The following is a 27,094-nucleotide window of genomic DNA, read 5'->3' on the forward strand; positions in this document are numbered from 1 at the left end:
CGGAGTCAGGTCACCATTATAACAGGGGGCTGATACCCAAAAGCTTTTATTTTTATGATTTTTATTTTACATTTATTCTTCTGGGCGGGCAGCAGACTGTCCGTGGGACGTCTGTGCTGCCGCTCCATCACCCCTCCGGGCGCAGCAATGCCAGCTCTGCCTGGTGCTCTCAGCGGGCAACCCAGGGACCTTACTAGCCGCCCCCACGGACAGCCCCAGACTGCAGATCGGTTTCTATGGGGACAGATAAGGCGGGTCACCACTTGCGGTCAGAGCCGGATTTAGACCTCATGGGGCCCTATGAAAGATACCGATTTGGGGTCCCCCACCCTCAAACAATCCTTTGCATATATTATAGTAGATGTCGCTGGAGCAGGATACACACATCACCGTTATATAATATATCGAACGTAGTCCTGATACTGAACTGCAGCATCCCGGCTGAAGAAATCCTGGTACCAGAATACCCCTACCCGGCTACAAGACTGGCGCCGGAATCCCGACAGCCAGGAAGCAGAATGTAAGTGTAGCCGGGCTGGTTAGGACTTAGCCGCAGGTGGGGAAGGTTAGGTTTAGGCATCACCTTGAGGGGGGGGGGTTAGGGTTAGGCATTCCTGGGGGTTAGGTTAGGTTTAGGCACCAAGGGGGGAAGGTTAGGTTTTAGGCACTAATGGTGAGGGTTAGGATAGGATGGGGGGAGGGTTAGTGTTAGGATGCAGAAACAGAGGGTTAGCGGGACAAGGGGGAGGGTAAGTATACTTACCCGACCCTTGTCGGTATCCTGGGCACCGGGATGCTGCTGTCAGTATAGTGGCAGCAGGCATCCTGATTGTCAAGTTTTCATACCCATTCCTAATATATATATATATATATATATGTGTTTAGCTTGATCCAGTGACACTACTGTAATATATGCAGTTATTAGCACGGCACAATATCAAGTATGACAAAGATTCAAACAGGGAGATGGGAGTAAAGGGGGGACAAACAGAGGGAGATGGAGGTAGATGGGAGTAAAGGGGGGACAAACAGAGGGAGATGGGAGTAAAGGGGGGACAAACAGAGGGAGATGGGAGTAAAGGGGGGACAAACAGAGGGAGATGGGAGTAAAGGGGGACAAACAGAGGGAGATGGGAGTAAAGGGGGGACAAACAGATGTAGATGGGAGTAAAGGGGGGACAAACAGAGGGAGATGGGAGTAAAGGGGGGACAAACAGAGGTAGATGGGAGTAAAGGGGGGACAAACAGAGGTAGATGGGAGTAAAGGGGGGACAAACAGAGGTAGATGGGAGTAAAGGGGGGACAAACAGAGGGAGATGGGAGTAAAGGGGGGACAAACAGAGGGAGATGGGAGTAAAGGGGGGACAAACAGAGGGAGATGGGAGTAAAGGGGGGACAAACAGAGGGAGATGGGAGTAAAGGGGGGACAAACAGAGGGAGATGGGAGTAAAGGGGGGACAAACAGAGGGAGATGGGAGTAAAGGGGGGACAAACAGAGGGAGATGGGAGTAAAGGGGGGACAAACAGAGGGAGATGGGCGTAAAGGGGGGACAAACAGAGGGAGATGGGCGTAAAGGGGGGACAAACAGAGGGAGATGGGCGTAAAGGGGGGACAAACAGAGGGAGATGGGCGTAAAGGGGGGACAAACAGAAAGAGATGGGAGTAAAGGGGGGACAAACAGAGAGAGATGGGAGTAAAGGGGGGACAAACAGAGGGAGATGGGAGTAAAGGGGGGACAAACAGAGGGAGATGGGAGTAAAGGGGGACAAACAGAGGGAGATGGGAGTAAAGGGGGACAAACAGAGGGAGATGGGAGTAAAGGGGGACAAACAGAGGGAGATGGGAGTAAAGGGGGACAAACAGAGGGAGATGGGAGTAAAGGGGGGACAAACAGAGGGAGATGGGAGTAAAGGGGGGACAAACAGAGGGAGATGGGAGTAAAGGGGGGACAAACAGAGGGAGATGGGAGTAAAGGGGGGACAAACAGAGGGAGATGGGAGTAAAGGGGGGACAAACAGAGGGAGATGGGAGTAAAGGGGGGACAAACAGAGGGAGATGGGAGTAAAGGGGGGACAAACAGAGGGAGATGGGAGTAAAGGGGGGACAAACAGAGGGAGATGGGAGTAAAGGGGGGACAAACAGAGGGAGATGGGAGTAAAGGGGGGACAAACAGAGGGAGATGGGCGTAAAGGGGGGACAAACAGAGGGAGATGGGCGTAAAGGGGGGACAAACAGAGGGAGATGGGCGTAAAGGGGGGACAAACAGAGGGAGATGGGAGTAAAGGGGGGACAAACAGAGGGAGATGGGAGTAAAGGGGGGACAAACAGAGGGAGATGGGAGTAAAGGGGGGACAAACAGAGCAGAGAGAGATGGGAGTAAGGGGGGACAAACAGAGGGAGTTGGAAAAGGGAAAAACATTGTGAGAGAAGGAAAAAAGGGAATAACAGGTAGACTCAGCAAAAAAAAAAAAAATTATATATATATATAAAACATATACATACATACAGTACATATATACATACAGTACATATATACATACAATTTAAACAGCATATACACACATACAGTACACGGGTTGGGTGTAGGAGGCAGCACTGTGGGGGAAGCTGAGGTGGTCAATACCGGAGGAGGGAACTGTCTGCCACACTGCATGGGGGGGGAGGAGGTTGATGCCAGGGAACGCATGAAACACTGTGTGGGGAAGGTAACTCGGGGTGGTCAATGCCGGAGGAGGGGGCTGTCTGCTGCACTGCAGGGGGGAGAGAGGAGAAGGTTGTAGCGGCTGTAATAGGGGAGGATGGCTGCCACTCACTGTTTGACTGTGTGGGGGGGGGTGCCTAGGTTGCCTAATGGTAAACCGGCCCTGGTTGTGGTGACCCACAGATGGGCAGTCTTACCTCCGGTCTCAGGGGACAGACCAGTGGTGCTGAGGGTGAACACTGGCTCCAACCACATGATCCACTAGACCACCAGGGCACATATGGAGCGGGAATCCAGCGTCCCGGTGGTTAATAAATCAGCATGGGGAGGTCAGCTTTCCCCATTACAGCGGCCGCTCCCCTCAGCTCAGGGCGCTGCTCTCCTCCTCCGACTACGCCCTCTCAGAGGTCTCCGGCGGCCATCTTCTACAGGCTCAGCCACAGCTCTCTCAGGGAAACACAGGGTCCAGTCACCTTACATACCTCTCCCTGGAGACAGGTTATGTAGCACTATAGCCTACCAGCCTGTAAGGACTGAGTAGCTGATCGTAGTGCCATTTTGCAGTTACAGTATATGTATCTCTGCATTGTATGTGACTTATGCCAGTGCTGTGTTTTCTCATCTTTGCCCTAACATACAGGTGTATTTCTTGTATTTGTAAGGGTTGTCACATACTGTGCTGTGCATTCCTGCAGCTTGCCCAACCATAAGACAGGATCAGTATATTGTATATCACATACCTATTGGTTGCATATTACACAGTGCCATATTGTGTGCTATACTACTCTGCAGCTACAGTATGTCTAGCAAGGGAAAAAGTGGCAAGCACCTACACCTATACTGCTCTCATTATGTGCTGCAGGCTTAGGTGAGGAGGATTTAATACAGGATGGGCTATGTGCTAAGTGTTATACCCCACCAGGCCCATGAGATCCCCCAGCCTCGGCTCAGGAGCCCCCCAGGGCTTCATTTTCTCAGGTGCGGACTGCCTAGTGCTCCCGGCTATAATTACCCCTCTGGGGTTGCCACAAAAGGTACAAGCTATACAGGTACCTCCTATGCCCCCTCCATGGGTAGACATAGTCTCTAACTCAGTACAATAAGACTGGCGGCTGCCTCTACAGCCTTTCACACTATGGGCCTAATTCAGACCCACCTGTGAGCCCCTGAGCGCTCGCAAGCGGGTCGATGTTGCCCAAGTATGCATGCGCACGACGGAGGCGGCTCCGTCATGCGCATGCGCGAGACCCGAATAACGACGGCCAAGCTGTCGTTATGGGTTTCACACCAAAGGGGGCGTGCTGTCGATGGTGATTGACTGCACACCCCCTTTGGTGGGTGTGCCAGGGGTGTGGCTGCCCAGACGGAGGCGTTCCCATGGGAAGGCCTACCGTCTGGGGCCAGCCCCACTGACATCACTTACTCGATTTCTTCGGAAGTTCATACAAGACTGAGGCACTGTCCTGCTGGTGGCCCTAGCATGGCCCAGATAGCATTGTTACTCAGATCTTCGGAGCCAACGCATCACAACCATTACATAGTGTAACCATCGCAATAATTATACTTATGGCTGAAAAGGGGGAGGCCGCCTCATGGCACCCCCATCCATGCCCCCAGGCTCCCCCTACACTGAGAATAGATGTCGTGTGCATGCATACAGCATTTAATTCTCCTGCTGCTGTCCCCCACAGGCAGGCATCAGAAAGTTGCAGCCAATGGCTGGCAACCATCAAATTCCCGGTATTCGATAGGAAAAGTACTTCCATTGAATTGGAAACATCGATGGTTGCTAACCATCAGCTTCCGATGTCCATCCCTACCCCATAGTACTTAATAGACCAGGGAGATGCTAGCCTGGCCACAGGGCCTTCAATGCTGGTAAGTACTGGTACCACTGTTTTTAGATGGAATCGGTATGTAATGCCGCCGGATCGAGTACTGACAGTGGCAGCCCGGCGGGTCGAAATTCCGACAGCTGAAGGTAAATACCCCAACCCTTCCCTCTTCCCCCCCCCCCAACCCTCAGGGGTGCCTAGCCTTAACTTCCCCCTCTTAGTGCCTAACCGTAATGTCGGGATGTAAGTGTCGGAATATTGGCGGGCAGGACAGTGCCTGCCGGTATCCTGACTGCATCCCATTTAGACTGCATTAATATAAAATAGGGCTTTAGAAATTGAGAACAAACAAAAAATGTCAGCTGCTCAATCAATCTGGCAGTACTTTTCAGGTGCATGAAAGGGAGGGGTCATACCAAGTAGAAAAAGGGGGGGGTTAACCCCCTATTGTTCCTCAGCACACTGAATTATACTTGCAACAATATATGAAGACTATGTGGTAATAGAAATTCAGAGATATTAGTTGCATGCATTTGCAAATACATGAGAAGCTGCTAGACCACGGCATGGCTTCTCTGTCACTAGCAGTCCCTAACACTAAGGGGTTCACGTCCGGGGTGCAGAGCACCCCCAAAAACGTCCAGCCCAGGACCCCCCCCAAGGCATCACACGAAAAATGGAAAAAGAGTGACAGTGCAGTGTAAAGTATAGATGTCTGCGAGTAGTTAATAATTGTTGAAAAAGTTTAAAATATATGTGAAAAATTTCATGAATAGAAAACAAACATAAAAAGTGATGTGAAAAGTAACTATGTGTATAAAATGGTGATGCCCTCAGGAGGCCCAGCCAGAGCAGCCTCGGGGGCCCTACGCCCAAACGCTCACCCCAAAAGTAAAATATACCAATTATAAGGCCTCATGATAAACGCACATATATATTTTTGGCAAATGTAAGGCCTCATGATAAAGCCACATACATAAATGCATCCACATTGAGAGCCATCTTACCTGAGAGTCACCCCTGGGAACTCCAACTAGCACTACTAGAACCAGCATGCCCTCCTAATGCTGGCTCCTTCATGCATCTCATGACAACAAACACAAAATGGCAGCTGCTCAATCAATCTGGAAGTACTATTCAGGTGCATGAAGGGAGGGGTCATACCAAGGAGAAATAGAGAGGGGGGTTTAACCCCCTATTGTTCCTCAGCACACTGAATTATACTAGCAACAATATATGAAGACTATGGGGTTTATTCATCAACACTAAAATAATGTTTTTAAGGAAATTTTCCTTAATTAATGTTATTTTAGTATTCATGATGACACTTAGCACAGGAGATATCACTGATATCTCCTTGCTAAGTCCCCTTTTGTTAATTTCCATGCTCCCCATACATTAGTACATTAGTATGGGTACATTAGTATGGGTATATTAGTACATTAGTACATTAGTATGGGTACATTAGTATGGGTATATTAGTACATTAGTATGGGTACATTAGTATGGGGATATTAGTACATTAGTATGGGTATATTAGTATGGGTATATTAGTACATTAGTATGGGTACATTAGTATGGGGATATTAGTACATTAGTACATTAGTATGGGTATATTAGTACATTAGTATGGGTACATTAGTATGGGTATATTAGTATGGGTATATTAGTACATTAGTACATTAGTATGGGTACATTAGTATGGGTATATTAGTACATTAGTATGGGTACATTAGTATGGGTATATTAGTACATTAGTATGGGTACATTAGTATGGGGATATTAGTACATTAGTATGGGTACATTAGTATGGGGATATTAGTACATTAGTATGGGTATATTAGTACATTAGTATGGGTACATTAGTATGGGGATATTAGTACATTAGTATGAGTACATTAGCACGGGGATATTAGTACATTAGTACATTAGTATGGGGATATTAGTACATTAGTATATTAGTATGGGGATATTAGTACATTAGTATGGGGATATTAGTACATTAGTATGGGTACATTAGTACATTAGTACATTAGTATGGGTATATTAGTATGGGGATATTAGTACATTAGTATGGGTACATTAGTACATTAGTATGGGTACATAAGTACATTAGTATGGGTACATTAGTATGGGTATATTAGTATGGGGATATTAGTACATTAGTACATTAGTATGGGTACATTAGTATGGGTACATAAGTACATTAGTATGGGTACATTAGTATGGGGATATTAGTACATTAGTACATTAGTATGGGTATATTAGTATGGGGATATTAGTACATTAGTACATTAGTATGGGTACATTAGTACATTAGTATGGGTACATTAGTACATTAGTATGGGTACATTAGTACATTAGTATGGGTATATTAGTATGGGGACATTAGTATGGGTACATTAGTACATTAGTATGGGTACATTAGTACATTAGTATGGGTACATTAGTACATTAGTATGGGTACATAAGTACATTAGTATGGGTACATTAGTATGGGTATATTAGTATGGGGATATTAGTACATTAGTACATTAGTATGGGTACATTAGTACATTAGTATGGGTACATTAGTACATTAGTATGGGTATATTAGTATGGGTATATTAGTACATTAGTACATTCCGAAAATTATGTGTTTTCGGAAATGATGGAGGTACTATCCGCCACTGTGAGGTGAGACTTACCTGCTTACAGATGGACAGGTCCCCCGCAGCTCCCTCTGGTGCTCTGCTTCCTCCTCAGGCTCCGGTGGTTGCTCGCACACTGTGGGCCTGATTCAGAGCCGCTCGTAAGCGGCCGCTCGTTCGCTCCGAGCGATGTTCGCACATCTGCGCATGCGTATGGGTTGTAATACGCATGCGCGAACCAGTCATTGCGGTCATAAATTGTGTGCTCGCAAAATAGCGAGTGCATGCTATTTTGAGTGACAGAATGAGGCGTTTGTGGGTGGTAACAGGGGAAGGTGCTTGAAAACGGGGAGTGGTGATCCGAACGCAGGCGTGCCAAACAGTCAAAACGGGCGTTTTAAGGGTGTGCATAATTAACGAAGCAGCGTCATCGGCCACGTCACTTGGTTGTTTCTTAGCCTGAACTGTTCGCATGATTGCGGTAGGAAAATCCAACCACAAGCACTGCGAGCAGTTCAGATGCCTTTCGATGTACTCGATTAATCAAATAAATAGCGGAGATGACGTAGAATGCGACCGGCCAGGGGGCGCTTTTTAAAAAAAAAGCGAGCGCATGTTTCGTTCGCTTGTTCAGACATAGAGGCGTCAACAGACCGCAAAGAGCGAGTGATCTATTTAAATATCCGGCCCATTTTTCTGAACGAGCAAGCGCAAATAGGGTCCGGCTCTGAATCAGGCCCTGTGTCCTCCCAGCCAAACACAATAAAGTTTAGAAAAAAAAAAACTTTTTTTTTTTTTACTGTACTATACTGTGGTGTGCTAGGACACCACGTGTCAGAGCGGCAGGACGGAGCCGGAGGCTGCTGCGCGGGTAGGTAAGTGTAGGACAGGGGGGAGGTGAGCGGGGAGGGGGAGGAGGGAGGAGGGATTTGGGGGCGTACACAAAATTACCGCAGCTGTAAGTAGTGTTGCGCATGCGCTGGTTTACGAATGTAACAGCGCATGCACAGCACTGTTTCCAGCTGCGGTAAGTTAGAATAGACAGGGATAACTATCTATTTCCTGAAAAGTTGTCATCGCAAAAATGACAGCTTTTCAGAATAGATAGTTATAGGGAGGAGGAATGATGAATTCCTCCTGTAATTAGGTAGAACTCCATGCGAGCTCTACCTAATTACCTCCATCGATTTTTAAGGTATCATAAATAGGCCCCTATATGGTAATAGAAATTCAGAGATATTAGTTGCATGCATTTGCAAATACATGGGAAGCTGCTAGACCATGGCACGGCTTCTCTGTCACTAGCAGTCCCTAACACTAAGGGGTTCACGTTCCGGGGCTCAGGGCACCCCAAAAAACATTCCAGACCAGCCCAGTACCTATAGATGCTGCGGGCTGTAGTCTGTACCCATGTTAGGATAACAGGAATGAGGGTGTATACTATACATAACGGATGCTGTACCTATAGATGCTGCGGGCTGTAGTCTGTACCCATGTTAGGATAACAGGAATGAGGGTGTATACTATACATAACAGATGCTGTACCTATAGATGCTGCGGGCTGTAGTCTGTACCCATGTTAGGATAACAGGAATGAGGCTGTATACTATACATAACGGATGCTGTACCTATAGATGCTGCGGGCTGTAGTCTGTACCCATGTTGGGATAAGAGGAATGAGGCTGTATACTATACATAACGGATGCTGTACCTATAGATGCTGCGGGCTGTAGTCTGTACCCATGTTAGGATAACAGGAATGAGGCTGTATACTATACATAACGGATGCTGTACCTATAGATGCTGCGGGCTGTAGTCTATAGTATACCCATGTTGGGATAACAGGAATGAGGCTGTACACTATACATAACGGATGCTGTACCTATAGATGCTGCGGGCTGTAGTCTGTACCCATGTTGGGATAAGAGGAATGAGGCTGTATACTATACATAACGGATGCTGTACCTATAGATGCTGCGGGCTGTAGTCTGTACCCATGTTGGGATAACAGGAATGAGGCTGTATACTATACATAACGGATGCTGTACCTATAGATGCTGCGGGCTGTAGTCTGTACCCATGTTAGGATAACAGGAATGAGGCTGTATACTATACATAACGGATGCTGTACCTATAGATGCTGCGGGCTGTAGTCTGTACCCATGTTGGGATAACATGAATGAGGATGTATACTATACATAACGGATGCTGTACCTATAGATGCTGCGGGCTGTAGTCTGTACCCATGTTGGTAACACAGGAATGAGGCTGTATACTATACATAACGGATGCTGTACCTATAGATGCTGCGGGCTGTAGTCTGTACCCATGTTGGGATAACAGGAATGACGCTGTATACTATACATAATGGATGCTGTACCTATAGATGCTGCGGGCTGTAGTCTGTACCCATGTTAGGATAACAGGAATGAGGCTGTATACTATACATAACGGATGCTGTACCTATAGATGCTGCGGGCTGTAGTCTGTACCCATGTTAGGATAACAGGAATGAGGCTGTATACTATACATAACGGATGCTGTACCTATAGATGCTGCAGGCTGTAGTCTGTACCCATGTTGGGATAACAGGAATGAGGCTGTATACTATACATAACGGATGCTGTACCTATAGATGCTGCGGGCTGTAGTCTGTACCCATGTTAGGATAACAGGAATGAGGCTGTATACTATACATAACGGATGCTGTACCTATAGATGCTGCTGGATGTAGTCTGTACCCATGTTGGGATAACAGGAATGAGGCTGTATACTATACATAACGGATGCTGTACCTATAGATGCTGCGGGCTGTAGTCTGTACCCATGTTAGGATAACAGGAATGAGGCTGTATACTATACATAACGGATGCTGTACCTATAGATGCTGCGGGCTGTAGTCTGTACCCATGTTGGGATAAGAGGAATGACGCTGTATACTATAAATAACGGATGCTGTACCTATAGATGCTGCGGGCTGTAGTCTGTACCCATGTTAGGATAACAGGAATGAGGCTGTATACTATACATAACGGATGCTGTACCTATAGATGCTGCGGGCTGTAGTCTGTACCCATGTTGGGATAAAAGGAATGAGGCTGTATACTATACATAACGGATGCTGTACCTATAGATGCTGCGGGCTGTAGTCTGTACCCATGTTAGGATAACAGGAATGAGGCTGTATACTATACATAACGGATGCTGTACCTATAGATGCTGCGGGCTGTAGTCTGTACCCATGTTGGGATAACAGGAATGAGGCTGTATACTATACATAACGGATGCTGTACCTATAGATGCTGCGGGCTGTAGTCTGTACCCATGTTGGGATAAGAGGAATGAGGCTGTATACTATACATAACGGATGCTGTACCTATAGATGCTGCGGGTTGTAGTCTGTACCCTTGTTGGGATAACAGGAATGAGGCTGTATACTATACATAACGGATGCTGTACCTATAGATGCTGCGGGCTGTAGTCTGTACCCATGTTGGGATAAGAGGAATGAGGCTGTATACTATACATAACGGATGCTGTACCTATAGATGCTGCGGGCTGTAGTCTGTACCCATGTTAGGATAACAGGAATGAGGCTGTATACTATACATAACGGATGCTGTACCTATAGATGCTGCTGGATGTAGTCTGTACCCATGTTGGGATAAGAGGAATGAGGGTGTATACTATACATAACGGATGCTGTACCTATAGATGCTGCGGGCTGTAGTCTGTACCCATGTTAGGATAACAGGAATGAGGCTGCATACTATGCACAACGGATGCTGTACCTATAGATGCTGCGGGCTGTAGTCTGTACCCATGTTAGGATAACAGGAATGAGGCTGTATACTATACATAACGGATGCTGTACCTATAGATGCAGCGGGCTGTAGTCTGTACCCATGTTAGGATAACAGGAATGAGGGTGTATACTATACATAACGGATGCTGTACCTATAGATGCTGCGGCTGTAGTCTGTACCCATGTTGGGATAAAAGGAATGAGGCTGTATACTATACATAACGGATGCTGTACCTATAGATGCTGCGGGCTGTAGTCTGTACCCATGTTAGGATAACAGGAATGAGGCTGTATACTATACATAACGGATGCTGTACCTATAGATGCTGCGGGCTGTAGTCTGTACCCATGTTGGGATAAAAGGAATGAGGCTGTATACTATACATAACGGATGCTGTACCTATAGATGCAGCGGGCTGTAGTCTGTACCCATGTTAGGATAACAGGAATGACGCTGTATACTATACATAACGGATGCTGTACCTATAGATGCTGCGGGCTGTAGTCTGTACCCATGTTAGGATAACAGGAATGAGGGTGTATACTATACATAACGGATGCTGTACCTATAGATGCTGCGGGCTGTAGTCCATACCCCCGTCGGGAAAACAGGAATGAGTTGATGCTCTCTATACAAGGAGCCAGAAGAATAATTGGTAGTATGCTTAGAATTTTCATTACAGCAATCGGCAGCAGAACTCCATTCAAACTTAAGTTTGAGTTCATAGATTGAATGAAGTATCCAGATGCAACCTGTACATATAAACATAATATTTATTAATATTTAACATACACATTATACTTATATAACAAGTATATAACATACACATTATACTGATATAACAAGTATATAACATGCACATTATACTAATATAACAAGTTTATAACATGCACATTATACTAATATAACAAGTATATAACATACACATTATACTTATATAACAAGTATATAACATGCACATTATACTGATATAACAAGTATATAACATACACATTATACTGATATAACAAGTATATAACATACACATTATAGTAATATAACAAGTATAAAACATACACATTATACTTATATAACAAGTATATAACATACATATTATACTAATATAACAAGTATACTGTATAACATATACATTATACTAATATAACAAGTATATAACATACACATTATACTAATATAACAAGTATACTGTATAACATACACATTATACTAATATAACAAATATAAAACATACACATTATACTAATATAACAAGTATATAACATACACATTATACTAATATAACAAGTATACTCTATAACACAAATTATACTAATATAACAAGTATATAACATACACATTATACTAATATAACAAGTACATAACATACACATTATACTAATATAACAAGTATATAACATACACATTATACTAATATAACAAGTATACTCTATAACACAAATTATACTAATATAACAAGTACATAACATACACATTATACTAATATAACAAGTACATAACATACACATTATACTAATATAACAAGTAAAAAACATACACATTATACTAATATAACAAGTATACTGTATAAAATACACATTATACTGATATAACAAGTATATAACATACACATTATACTAATATAACAAGTATATAACATACACATTATACTGATATAACAAGTATATAACATACACATTATACTGATATAACAAGTATATAACATACACATTATACTGATATAACAAGTATACTCTATAACACAAATTATACTAATATAACAAGTACATAACATACACATTATACTAATATAACAAGTACATAACATACACATTATACTAATATAACAAGTAAAAAACATACACATTATACTAATATAACAAGTATACTGTATAAAATACACATTATACTGATATAACAAGTATATAACATACACATTATACTAATATAACAAGTATATAACATACACATTATACTGATATAACAAGTATATAACATACACATTATACTGATATAACAAGTATATAACATACACATTATACTAATATAACAAGTATATAACATACACATTATACTGATATAACAAGTATATAACATGCACATTATACTAATATAACAAGTATATAACATACACATTATACTGATATAACAAGTATATAACATACACATTATACTAATATAACAAGTATATAACATACACATTATACTGATATAACAAGTATATAACATACACATTATACTGATATAACAAGTATATAACATACACATTATACTGATATAACAAGTATATAACGTACACATTATACTTATATAACAAGTATATAACATGTACAATATACTAATATAACAAGTATATAACATGTACAATATACTAATATAACAAGTATATAACATACACATTATACTGATATAACAAGTATATAACATACACATTATACTAATATAACAAGTATATAACATACACATTATACTAATATAACAAGTATATAACATACACATTATACTAATATAACAAGTATATAACATACACATTATACTGATATAACAAGTATATAACATACACATTATACTAATATAACAAGTATATAAAATACACATTATACTGATATCATAAGTATATAACATGTACAATATACTAATATAACAAGTATATAACATACACATTATACTAATATAACAAGTATATAACATACACATTATACTGATATAACAAGTATATAACATACACATTATACTGATATAACAAGTATATAGCATACACATTATACTGATATAACAAGTATATAACATACACATTATACTAATATAACAAGTATACTGTATAACATACACATTATACTAATATAACAAGTATATAACATGTACAATATACTAATATAACAAGTATATAACATACACATTATACTGATATAACAAGTATATAACATACACATTATACTGATATAACAAGTATATAACATACACATTATACTAATATAACAAGTATATAACATACACATTATACTAATATAACAAGTATATAACATACACATTATACTAATATAACAAGTATATAACATACACATTATACCAATATAACAAGTATACTGTATAACATACACATTATACTAATATAACAAGTATACTGTATAACATACACATTATACTAATATAACAAGTATATAACATGTACAATATACTAATATAACAAGTATATAACATACACATTATACTGATATAACAAGTATATAACATACACATTATACTGATATAACAAGTATATAACATGCACATTATACTAATATAACAAGTATATAACATACACATTATACTGATATAATAAGTATATAACATGTACAATATACTAATATAACAAGTATATAACATACACATTATACTAATATAACAAGTATATAACATACACATTATACTAATATAACAAGTATATAACATGCACATTATACTGATATAACAAGTATATAACATACACATTATACTGATATAATAAGTATATAACATGTACAATATACTAATATAACAAGTATATAACATACACATTATACTAATATAACAAGTATATAACATACACATTATACTGATATAACAAGTATATAACATACACATTATACTGATATAATAAGTATATAACATGCACATTATACTAATATAACAAGTATATAACATACACATTATACTGATATAATAAGTATATAACATGCACATTATACTAATATAACAAGTATATAACATACACATTATACTAATATAACAAGTATATAAAATACACATTATACTGATATCATAAGTATATAACATGTACAATATACTAATATAACAAGTATATAACATACACATTATACTAATATAACAAGTATATAACATACACATTATACTGATATAACAAGTATATAACATACACATTATACTGATATAACAAGTATATAGCATACACATTATACTGATATAACAAGTATATAACATACACATTATACTAATATAACAAGTATACTGTATAACATACACATTATACTAATATAACAAGTATATAACATGTACAATATACTAATATAACAAGTATATAACATACACATTATACTGATATAACAAGTATATAACATACACATTATACTGATATAACAAGTATATAACATACACATTATACTAATATAACAAGTATATAACATACACATTATACTAATATAACAAGTATATAACATACACATTATACTAATATAACAAGTATATAACATACACATTATACTAATATAACAAGTATACTGTATAACATACACATTATACTAATATAACAAGTATACTGTATAACATACACATTATACTAATATAACAAGTATATAACATGTACAATATACTAATATAACAAGTATATAACATACACATTATACTGATATAACAAGTATATAACATACACATTATACTGATATAACAAGTATATAACATGCACATTATACTAATATAACAAGTATATAACATACACATTATACTGATATAATAAGTATATAACATGTACAATATACTAATATAACAAGTATATAACATACACATTATACTAATATAACAAGTATATAACATACACATTATACTAATATAACAAGTATATAACATGCACATTATACTAATATAACAAGTATATAACATACACATTATACTGATATAATAAGTATATAACATGTACAATATACTAATATAACAAGTATATAACATACACATTATACTAATATAACAAGTATATAACATACACATTATACTGATATAACAAGTATATAACATACACATTATACTGATATAACAAGTATATAACATACACATTATACTGATATAATAAGTATATAACATGTACAATATACTAATATAACAAGTATATAACATACACATTATACTAATATAACAAGTATATAACATACACATTATACTGATATAACAAGTATATAACATACACATTATACTGATATAATAAGTATATAACATACACATTATACTAATATAACAAGTATATAACATACACATTATACTAATATAACAAGTATATAACATACACATTATACTAATATAACAAGTATATAACGTACACATTATACTGATATAACAAGTATATAACATACACATTATACTAATATAACAAGTATATAACATGCACATTATACTAATATAACAAGTATATAACATACACATTATACTAATATAACAAGTATATAACATACACATTATACTGATATAACAAGTATATAACATACACATTATACTGATATAACAAGTATATAACATACACATTATACTGATATAATAAGTATATAACATGTACAATATACTAATATAACAAGTATATAACATACACATTATACTAATATAACAAGTATATAACATACACATTATACTGATATAACAAGTATATAACATACACATTATACTGATATAATAAGTATATAACATACACATTATACTAATATAACAAGTATATAACATACACATTATACTAATATAACAAGTATATAACATACACATTATACTGATATAATAAGTATATAACATGCACATACAGTAGGGGCTGTGAATAGACAATTGAACCTTGTGAAGGAAAGAAATACGTAGTGATCTATCGCTGCCGCTAATGAAGCTCATTCTCACCTCTCGGCCACCACAACCTCACAATACACACTAATAACAATAAGAGAAACCGAATGATTAGTATAAGAAAAGAGGTGGGGGGCCGGCATGTATGCAAATCACTTTGTTCGGTAGCCTATAGCAAGCAGGGGCGTGTTTTTATAGGGATGTTATATAAGGGGTTAGAAGTGTGGGCCAAAGCATCTTTGTTTCAGGTTCCCCTCGCTCCCTCCCTCCCCTGTTTTTGGTTGTTTCTGTTGTGGATTTGGCTTTAGCGTGGCGGGAAAGAATGGCGGTCACCAGTCCGGGTGCAATTATTTTGTTGAGGTGCGCTCCCTTCGTTGACTGGTAATTGGCTGTACCAACCTAACGGGGGGCAGTATCATTGCCCAAACGGGTGGGTAGTCGAGGTGGAGGGTGAGCGTTACTTTTTGTTGTTGACATGAGTTACATGGTTATGTGTATGCACTCTGGGCGATCTACGCCTGCTATGCCTGGTGTTGTTTGTGTGTGGGCATAGCAGATTGGCTGATTTCTGGCCGTCCTTTCTTTGCCACCATACATCCTTATATAAATAATAATTATTATTGCTCCAATAAATCGCCATGAAGTTATCTGCCAAATCCACGTCTCAGTGTCTCTATTCACTTTAGTTTAAGGGTACGTGGTTTGCACAGATGACACCTCATCCGAACAAAGTGCTAAATAACACAATATATAACCTTGTCCTATAAAGTTCTTTTCCTGGTGTAGAAGAAACGGCGATAATAATACACTTGTGTCATTCTCATCTCACCTCAGTATAAAGGATGAATGAATAGTGAGTGAGACCAATGTTTGTCCTCCCTAAGAAAGCCCAATACGTGATAAGGCTGAAAGCGGTGAATTCACCACACTCATAAAGGAAAAGCACACTTAGGGCGAGATGTGCTAAGCATTGCCCCCGCTTCTCTTCGGGGACATACCGCTGCTGATTACCGTGGCATGTACCTAGGGATGTTATTTAATCGCAAAGGACAGTTCTCCCGATAGAGCGGTCCTGTGCAATGCCCAAGGACAGATGGACTTCTGGGTTTCACACCTTCTGTGCATGCGCAGTGCTTAGTACATATGGAGAAAGCGATAAAACCCTTGTATCTGTGGTTTTACCACATTTTCAGCTTTAGTACATCCCGGCCATTCTGTACACAATCATTTCTTTTTGTATAGAACAATGATGGCGTAACAACCGGAAGATATGGCATGTTTGGTCTGACTCACATGAAGTAATATATATATATATATATATATATATATTGTGACACAGTTAGGTTAGGGGGTCCCTCTCCTGGGTAGAGGACTCCTCCCTTACACACACAGCAGCAGGGAAGCAGCACACCAGTCTGGATGCAAGTACAAGCTGGTTGGCGCCAGTCTTTATTGTACAATGTCAGAAACATAAAGAAAACATAAATATAAATCCTAGCCCTGTCGGGGCACTAACTTCACAGGTAGTACCCTCACTACCCGAACCTGGCAGGGCCTAATGCCCTCACCAGCAACAAAGGCACAGCACAACACTTACAGTTAGGTATCCAAGTGTCTCTGAGCAAACCCCCTGTCTGCTCTCCCAGGTGAGACACTCAGCCCTAAACACACTAGGCTTATATTGGCCACTCTCAGGTGGAAAACTAACAAGCCTGTTACCAGGCTGCGAGAACCAAAACCTGGAGTGGCTGTGGGTGGAGCCCTCCCTCTCCTCTCACCCACAACCCCCAGTTCCCAAACCAGCTTTTCAAAAAGCCGAAACTCAAGCCTGCTACACTGCAGACTTTCTCCTGGGGGTTTAAAACACAAAAGACAGGAATCTGGGACAAATGTACCTGCCACAGACCACTTTACCAGTGATCCTATCACATATCCCCCCCCTTTGTTTCGACCTGTGGGGCGGAACAACTGAAGCCCCCAAACAATGAACGCGCGAAAACGCGTCAGCATTGGCCAGCTGGCTTCCTGACCTGTGTTCCACTGAAAATTTTAAAGTTTGTAACACCAAGAACCATCTTGTAATTCTCGCATTACTGTCCTTATTTTCAGACATCCACTTCAGAGGGCCATGGTCAGTGATCAATTTGAACTTTCTTCCGACCAAGTAGTACCTGAGAGCGTCTAACGCCCACTTTATGGCCAACGCCTCCTTCTCCACTGTGGCATAGTTTCTCTCATGTACATTCAACTTTCTGCTAAGATAGAAAATAGGGTGTTCCTCAACCTCCTTGTTCTGGGACAGGACCGCTCCTATACCTACTTCTGATGCATCGGTTTGTACTATGAATTCGCTTTCAAAATTAGGAGTCGTCAGGACTGGTTGGGAACACAACGCTACTTTCAACTCCTGAAAAGCTTTCTCTGCCTCAGGACTCCATTCTACCATGACTTTTTGTTTGCCTTTGGTCAGGTCAGTCAGTGGGACTGCCATGGTGGCAAAGTTGGGTATAAACCTCCTGTAGTACCCTGTAATTCCCAAGAAGGCTCTCACCTGCTTCTTATTCAGAGTCCGCGGACAGTTTTGTATGGCATCAACTTTATTGAGCTGAGGCTTTATCAGGCCTCTGCCAATGGTGTATCCCAGATATTTTACTTCCTCCATGCCTAGACAACACTTTTTTGGGTTGGCTGTCAAACCTGCCTTATAGATGGAGTCCAACACTGCTTGTACCCTGGGTAAGTAAGACTGCCAATCAGGACTATGAACGACCACGTCATCCAGATAAGCAGCCGCATACCGTCTATGGGGCCTTAGAATCCTGTCCATCATTCTTTGGAAGGTAGCAGGTGCCCCATGTAGCCCGAAGGGCAACATCTTGTACTGAAACAAGCCCTCTGGCGCTGAAAAAGCTGTCTTTTTTTTCGGCGCTCTCGGTTAACGGTACTTGCCAATACCCTTTGGTTAGGTCAACAGTGGTTAAATACCTTGCCGTCCCTAGTCTCTCAATCAGTTCATCCACTCTTGGCATCGAGTAGGCATCGAATTTTGAAACACTGTTCAACTTTCGGAAGTCATTGCAGAAATGCACACTCCCGTCGGGCTTTGGAATCAACACAATGGGACTTGACCATTCACTATGTGATTCTTCAATAACCCCTAACTCTAGCATATTTTTTATTTCTTTCGACACCGATTCTCTTTGTGCTTCTGGTAACCTATAGGGCTTTAGATTAACTTTAACCCCTCGGTCAGTGATGATGTCATGTTTAATGACCGAGGTTTTCCCAGGTACGTCAGAGAACAGCACCCTATTTCTAATCAGAAACTCCTTGACCTCTTGTTGTTGAATTGCCGACAGGGTTTTTGCCACTGTCACTTCGGGAACTAAGGGCCCTGGACTTACTGGAGGGTCTCGGACGGCCGACAGTACCGTTCTATCTTTCCAGGGCTTTAACAGATTTATATGGTATATCTGTTCCGGCTTTCTTTTCCCCGGCTGGTAAACTTTGTAATTGACCTGCCCCACTCTTTCTAAGATTTCAAAGGGCCCTTGCCAAAAGTTTATTTTCCACAGTGGGAACCAATACTAACACTCTGTCCCCAGGAGCAAAGCTGCGTAACCGAGCATTGCGGTTGTATACCCTCTGCTGTGCCTGTTGAGCCTGTTCCAGGTGCTCTCTCACTATCGGCACTACCGCAGCAATTCTCTCCTGCATTTGAGAAACATACTCAATCACCGTTTTGTAAGGACTAGACTGCCCCTCCCATGTCTCTTTGGCAATGTCTAGTAACCCCCTAAGGGGGTCTCCCATACAACAAGTCAAAGGGTGAAAACCCGGTGGAGGACTGGGGAACTTCTCTTATGGCCAACAATAAATACGGCAATAAGTAGTCCCAATCCCTACCATCCTTGTCGACCACTTTCCTAAGCATGTGTTTTAACGTCTTGTTAAACCTCTCGACCAGCCCATCGGTTTGGGGGTGATAAGCCGAAGTTCTTAACTGTTCGATTTTGAACAGGCGGCATAACTCTTTCATGACTTTGGACATAAACGGTGTACCCTGGTCAGTTAGTATCTCCTTAGGTATACCCAGCCTGCTAAAGACATGAACTAGCTCTCTGGCAATGGTCTTGGTTGACGTATTGTGCAACGGGATCGCTTCCGGGTACCTGGTAGCATAATCCATTATGACCAGAATATACTGGTGTCCCCTGGCAGACTTCATTAAGGGTCCAACCAAATCCATCGCTATTCTTTCAAACGGCACCTCTATGATAGGCAATGGATCTAGTGGACCCTTAAAATGTGGCCTGGGAGCATGATACTGACACTCAGGGCAGGATGCGCAAAAGTCAGATACCTCTTTATGAAGCCCGGGCTAGAAAAACCTCTGCATTATTCGCTCAGTGGTTTTCTCTATCCCTAGATGGCCTGCCGTTATATGACCATGGGCCAGATCCAACACTGTTCTTCTGTAGGCTTTGGGAACTATTAGCTGCTCCACAACATCTTCCCCCTTCTTAGTCACCTGATATAACAAATCCTGCCACATTGCCATGTGGGGATAGGACAAAGAACTATCAGGGTCTACAGGTTTACCATCAACTACTTTTACATTCTCCCTGTTTTACCAAAGTAGGGTCATTCAACTGCTCCACGGCAAAGACCTCTCTTCTGACCTCTAAATCAGGCAGACGATCACCTGGCCCAACAACACTTCCCACCTCAATGGGAGGCACATCAGTTGGCGGGCCACCGTCACGCTCCGCATTCTCTAGTTCGCCAATCATAGTAGAAAAAGGGAATAACTCTGACTCAGAAGAAACTCCCTCCTCCACTACATCGACAACCTTCTCAAATGGATCGGGGTTGTTCACCTCTGGAACAAAACGGCTTTCCCACAACTTCCAGAAGTGAGCAAAGTCTCTCCCCAATATTGCATCGTACATCAGACCATGTACCAAACCTACAGAAACTATAGCAGAACCACATGGTGTCTCGATGTTCACCTCGGCAGTAACATAATATCGAGTATCCCCATGTATGCAGGTCACACCAACAGTTTTCCCTGTATGCCTCAAGGGGTTCACCAGCTCAGCTTTAATAAGTGTCACCAAGCTACCAGAGTCTAACAGTGCCTCTACTCGGTTGCCATCTACAGTGAGTACACACATGTACTTATCAGTCACAGCCTGCCGGTCAGCCGTACAGGCTATCTGTGCAAAGAAAGACCCCCTGCGGTAGACATGAGCAGTATCACATTGCATAGGTTCAGTTGTAAGTGCACAATTAGCGGCAATATGGCCGAAGCCACCACATCGGAAACACTGAGTCATATTAATGTCTAGTCGTTTACGGGGAAAGAACCTTCCCGGCCTGGCAGGCCTGTCTCCAGGTTCTACACCCTCAGTCTTAGGTACATTCCACCGCCCAGCACCCTTCTCCCCTGCAACAGTCTTACCAGTGTCTGTGGGAGTTCGCCGGTGCGCCATCGGGGCTCGGTGGGGCATACTCATCAGCTCCTCAGCCGCCACGTACCTCTCCACCAGCTCGACCAACTGGTCCGTGGACTTAGGGTCTGCATGGCTCACCCACTTGCGCAGAGTCGCAGGTAACGATCGCAGGTACCGGTCCATCACGACCCTTTCCACGATCTGTGGTCCCGTCAGCGTCTCGGGCTGTAGCCATTTTGAGGATAGATGGACGAGGTCATGCATCTGTAAACATGGAGGCTTGTCCATATGGAACTCCCAGCGGTGGACCCGTTGGGCACGAACAAAGGTGGTGACTCCCAAGCGAGTTAGGATCTCCTGTTTTAGTTTTTTATAGTCCTTGGCATCAGCCAGGCATAAGTCAAAATATGCCTTTTGTGGCTCCCCAGACAAAAAAGGTGCCACCAGACTTGCCCACTGCTCCTTGGGCCAACTCTCCCTTTCGGCCGTTCTTTCAAATGCGGTGAGATAGGCCTCCACATCATCGCCGGAAGTCATCTTCTGGAGGAAGTGACTGGCTCGTACGGAGTGAGTGGTGGTGGGAGGACCAGTACCAACATCTCTGGGCCGGGCGATAAGGTGCTGTACCACTTCTTTTATGGCCTGGCTGTTTTCCGCTAAGGCCCGGCGGGTTTCCTCGATGGCAACCTGTTGTTGCCCCTGGGCTGTCTCCAAGGCCAACAGTTGCACCCTGGTGGATTCCTGCAGAGCCCTGGGGGATTCCTGCTGAGCTCTGGCAGATTCCTGCTGAGCTGCTGTAGCTTGGAGCAGGGCTTTAATAATGTCCTCCATTTTGTCCTGGGGTGTAGGTTGGAAGCTGAACCTTGCCTCTCTGAGCATGGGCTGACGCCTCCTCTATGGGACTCCAAGGACACAGCGTTATTTCCACACTCTCAAATTGGGTGTCTGTCCCTTTAATTTTTAAACGGAAAGTTTTCCTCTTGCTGCAACTTCAGTGTGTGTGGGTGCCCGCATTCTCCACCATATTGTGACACAGTTAGGTTAGGGGGTCCCTCTCCTGGGTAGAGGACTCCTTCCTTACACACACACACACACACACACACACACAGCAGCAGGGAAGCAGCACACCAGTCTGGATGAAAGCACAAGCTGGTCGGCGCCAGTCTTTATTGTACAATGTCAGAAACATAAAGAAAACATAAATATAAATCCTAGCCCTGTCGGGGCACTAACTTCACAGGTAGTTCCCTCACTACCAGAACCTGGCAGGGCCTAATGCCCTCACCAGCAACAAAGGCACAGCACAACACTCACAGTTAGGTATCCAAGTGTCTCTGAGCAAACTCCCTGTCTGCTCTCCCAGGTGAGACAATCAGCCCTAAACACACTAGGCTTATATTGGCCACTCTCCGGTGGGAACCCTAACAAGCCTGTTACCAGGCTGCGAGAACCAAAACCTGGAGTGGCCGTGGGTGGAGCCCTCCCTCTCCTCTCATCCACAACCCCCAGGTCCCAAACCGGCTTTTCAAAAAGCCGAAACTCAAGCCTGCTACACTGCAGACTTTCTACTGGGGGTTTAAAACACATAAGACAGGAATCTGGGACATATGTACCTGCCACAGACCACTTTACCAGTGATCCTATCACAATATATATATATAAGGTATGCAGAATAAAACAGGGTAATGAAGATAATACGTTGTAGTTGAGCAAAGCAGAGAAGCAGATAGACAGCAGGAGAGGCAGATAGACAGCAGGAGAGGCAGATAGACAGCAGAGAAGCAGATAGACAGCAGGAGAGGCAGACAGACAGCAGAGAAGCAGACAGACAGCAGGAGAGGCAGATAGACAGCAGGAGAGGCAGATAGACAAGAAAAGCAGATAGACAGCAGGAGAGGCAGATAGACAGCAGGAGAGGCAGATAGACAAGAAAAGCAGATAGACAGCAGGAGTGGCAGATAGACAGCAGGGGAGGCAGATAGACAGCAGGAGAGTCAGAAAGACAGCAGGAGAGTCAGAAAGACAGCAGGAGAGTCAGATAGACAGCAGGAGAAGCAGATAGACAGCAGGAGAGGCAGATAGACAGCAGGAGAGGCAGATAGACAGCAGGAGAGGCAGATAGACAGCAGGAGAGGCAGATAGACAGCAGGAGTGGTAGATAGACAGCAGGAGAAGCAGATAGACAGCAGGAGAGGTAGATAGCAGGAAAGGCAGATAGACAGCAGGAGAAGCAGATAGACAGCAGGAGAGGCAGATAGACAGCAGGAGAAGCAGATAGACAGCCGGAGAGGCAGATAGACAGCAGGAGAAGCAGATAGCAGGAAAGGCAGATAGACAGCAGGAGAAGCAGATAGACAGCAGGAGAGGTAGATAGACAGCAGGAGAGGTAGATAGACAGCAGGAAAGGCAGATAGACAGCAGGAGAGGCAGATAGACAGCAGGAGTGGTAGATAGACAGCAGGAGTGGTAGATAGACAGCAGGAGAAGCAGATAGACAGCAGGAGAGGTAGATAGCAGGAAAGGCAGATAGACAGCAGGAGAAGCAGATAGACAGCCGGAGAGGCAGATAGACAGCAGGAGAAGCAGATAGACAGCAGGAGAAGCAGATAGCAGGAAAGGCAGATAGACAGCAGGAGAGGCAGATAGACAGCCGGTGAGGCAGATAGACAGAAGGAGAATTAGACAGACAGCAGGAGAGGCAGATAGACAGCAGGAGAGGTAGATAGACAGCAGGAAAGGCAGATAGACAGCAGGAGAGGCAGATAGACAGCAGGAGAGGCAGATAGACAGGAGAAGCAGATAGACAGCCGGAGAGGCAGATAGTCAACAGGAGAGGCAGATAGACAGCAGGAGAAACAGATAGACAGCAGGAGTGGTAGATAGACAGCAGGAGTGGTAGATAGACAGCAGGAAAGGCAGATAGACAGCAGGAGAGGCAGATAGACAGCAGGAGAGGCAGATAGACAAGATAAGCAGATAGACAGCAGGAGTGGCAGATAGACAGCAGGAGAGGCAAATAGACAGCAGGAGAGGCAGATAGACAGCAGGAGAGGCAGATAGACAGCAGGAGAGGCAGATGGACAGCAGGAGAGGCAGATGGACAGCAGGAGAAGCAGATAGACTGCCGGAGAGGCAGATAGACAGCAGGAGAGGCAGATAGACAGCAGGACAGGCAGATAGACAGCAGGAGAGGTAGCTAGACAGCAGGAGAGGTAGCTAGACAGCAGGAGAGGTAGATAGACAGCAGGAGAATCAGATAGACAGCAGGAAAGGCAGACAGACAGCAGGAAAGGCAGACAGACAGCAGGAAAGGCAGATAGACAGCAGGAGAGGTAGATAGACAGCAGGAGAATCAGACAGACAGCAGGAGAATCAGATAGACAGCAGGAAAGGCAGACAGACCGCAGGAGAATCAGATAGACAGCAGGAACGGCAGACAGACAGCAGGAGAGGCAGATAGACAGCAGGAGAGGCAGATAGACAGCAGGAGAATCAGACAGACAGCAGGAGAGGCAGATAGACAGCAGGAGAGGCAGATAGACAGCAGGAGAGGCAGATAGACAGCAGGAGAGGCAGATAGACAGCAGGAGAGGTAGATAGACAGCAGGAGAATCAGATAGACAGCAGGAAAGGTAGATAGACAGCAGGAGAGGTAGATAGACAGCAGGAGAATCAGACAGACAGCAGGAGAATCAGACAGACAGCAGGAGAGGCAGACAGACAGCAGGAAAGGCAGATAGACAACAGGGAAGGCAGATAGACAGCAGGAGAGGCAGATAGACAGCAGGAGAGGCATCCTTGTGTCCTTTTGTTGCCTATGAACTGGTCACAATTATTCACACTTCTTTCATTCATCCTTATCACTTGGGTGAGGGGGAGATGTTCTTAGGTTTATTATTGATTATATTTTGTGTGTTACGTTTCTCAGATATCGCCTTTTTTTGGACGCCAGGAATCAAGAACCATCACTGAAGAAGCTATTTTGGAAATAATTTTATTGAACAGTAATATATTGTGTTATTTGTCACTTTGTACACCATGGAGAGCAACTGATTTTACTGTAATGTTAATGGAATCTTGTGGTTGGCAATGGATGAGATGTTTCCAGATGTTGATCAATGAGTCAGCTCTGCAGCTTGTAAGTGAGTGAAACGCGGCCCCTATAGGCAGCACTGATTGGTTATATGAGAGCGCAATACCTCCCAACTCAAACGGGGTAGAGCATCACCGAAAAGTGGGCATCTATAGGTGATTTGGGGGCAGGATTTTGGCAAATTTAGGGAGTTTTGTCTTTTCAGACTTCAGTTTACACTTTGTAATGATGGCAGCAAAAGGCGAGAATGGAAAAGCTGAGCAATGAACGATCCCCCCGGTTATGATGAAGGTGACAGCAAATAGGTGACATCATTATCAATATTCTCCGATAAACAGCTGTCCCGGCAACGCCTAAGTACAAACTCACCGATAATGGTAGCAGCAAATGTTTTCACTGCCGGGTTGTGTCCTGGTAGTGATACTGCGAAGACGCATAGTGAGGGCCCCTGGGGGTACTGAGGCGGCTCATACAATGGGGAGGAGAAGGCTAGTCTCATCTGAAGATGGAGATAGTTACCGGGGTTAAGAACTGAAAACTATTATTTCTCGAAGCTTGATAAATAGCACAACCGCAACGTCCCTATACACTGTATACAGACCGCGGTGTAATTCATACAGTGACTCAGAAGATATCACAGAGTCAGAGGCTTACCTTCTTACATCATTTAGTTACTGGGGCCAAATGGCTTAATAAATAGGCTAATAAGTTAAAGAGAACACCATTATGGGAGGCTACATTGAGAATATTATGATCCATGCAACTTACTAAACAATACATTTTATTTCTCACTCACTGTTACTCCTGCCGGCATGTTAGTAATTGAGGTGTTCTAGCTGTATCATACTTACCGACTCTAACCCAATGGCTGGGAGGCTCCCGAAAATCGTGTGGCACTTCCACCCTCCCTGCAGGAGAGAGCACGTCTCCCGGACTGACCGCCACCCCCCGAACTCCCACCACTTCCCCCTGCACCCCGCCGCACTTCATCGTAGCCCCAACGCCTGCTTTACAATGTGGGAAAGCTT

The 27,094-nt window shown here is 42.6% G+C and overlaps 1 protein-coding gene across 1 annotated transcript in view; it reads right to left on the reverse strand.

Annotated features, from left to right (window-relative positions):
* Positions 1-27,094, reverse strand: part of SLC15A5 (solute carrier family 15 member 5) — a 285,379-nt gene that overhangs the window by 133,788 nt on the left and 124,497 nt on the right. Inside the window, exon 6 of the mRNA XM_088460776.1 lies at positions 11,539-11,725. Within this exon, the coding sequence (XP_088316902.1) occupies positions 11,539-11,725 (187 nt within the window). The remainder of the gene's footprint in view (positions 1-11,538; positions 11,726-27,094) is intronic.

The sequence above is a fragment of the Taudactylus pleione genome, unplaced genomic scaffold (assembly GCF_031769625.1).
Source record: "Taudactylus pleione unplaced genomic scaffold, aTauple2 ptg000979l, whole genome shotgun sequence".
Classification (NCBI taxonomy): Eukaryota; Metazoa; Chordata; class Amphibia; order Anura; family Myobatrachidae; genus Taudactylus; species Taudactylus pleione.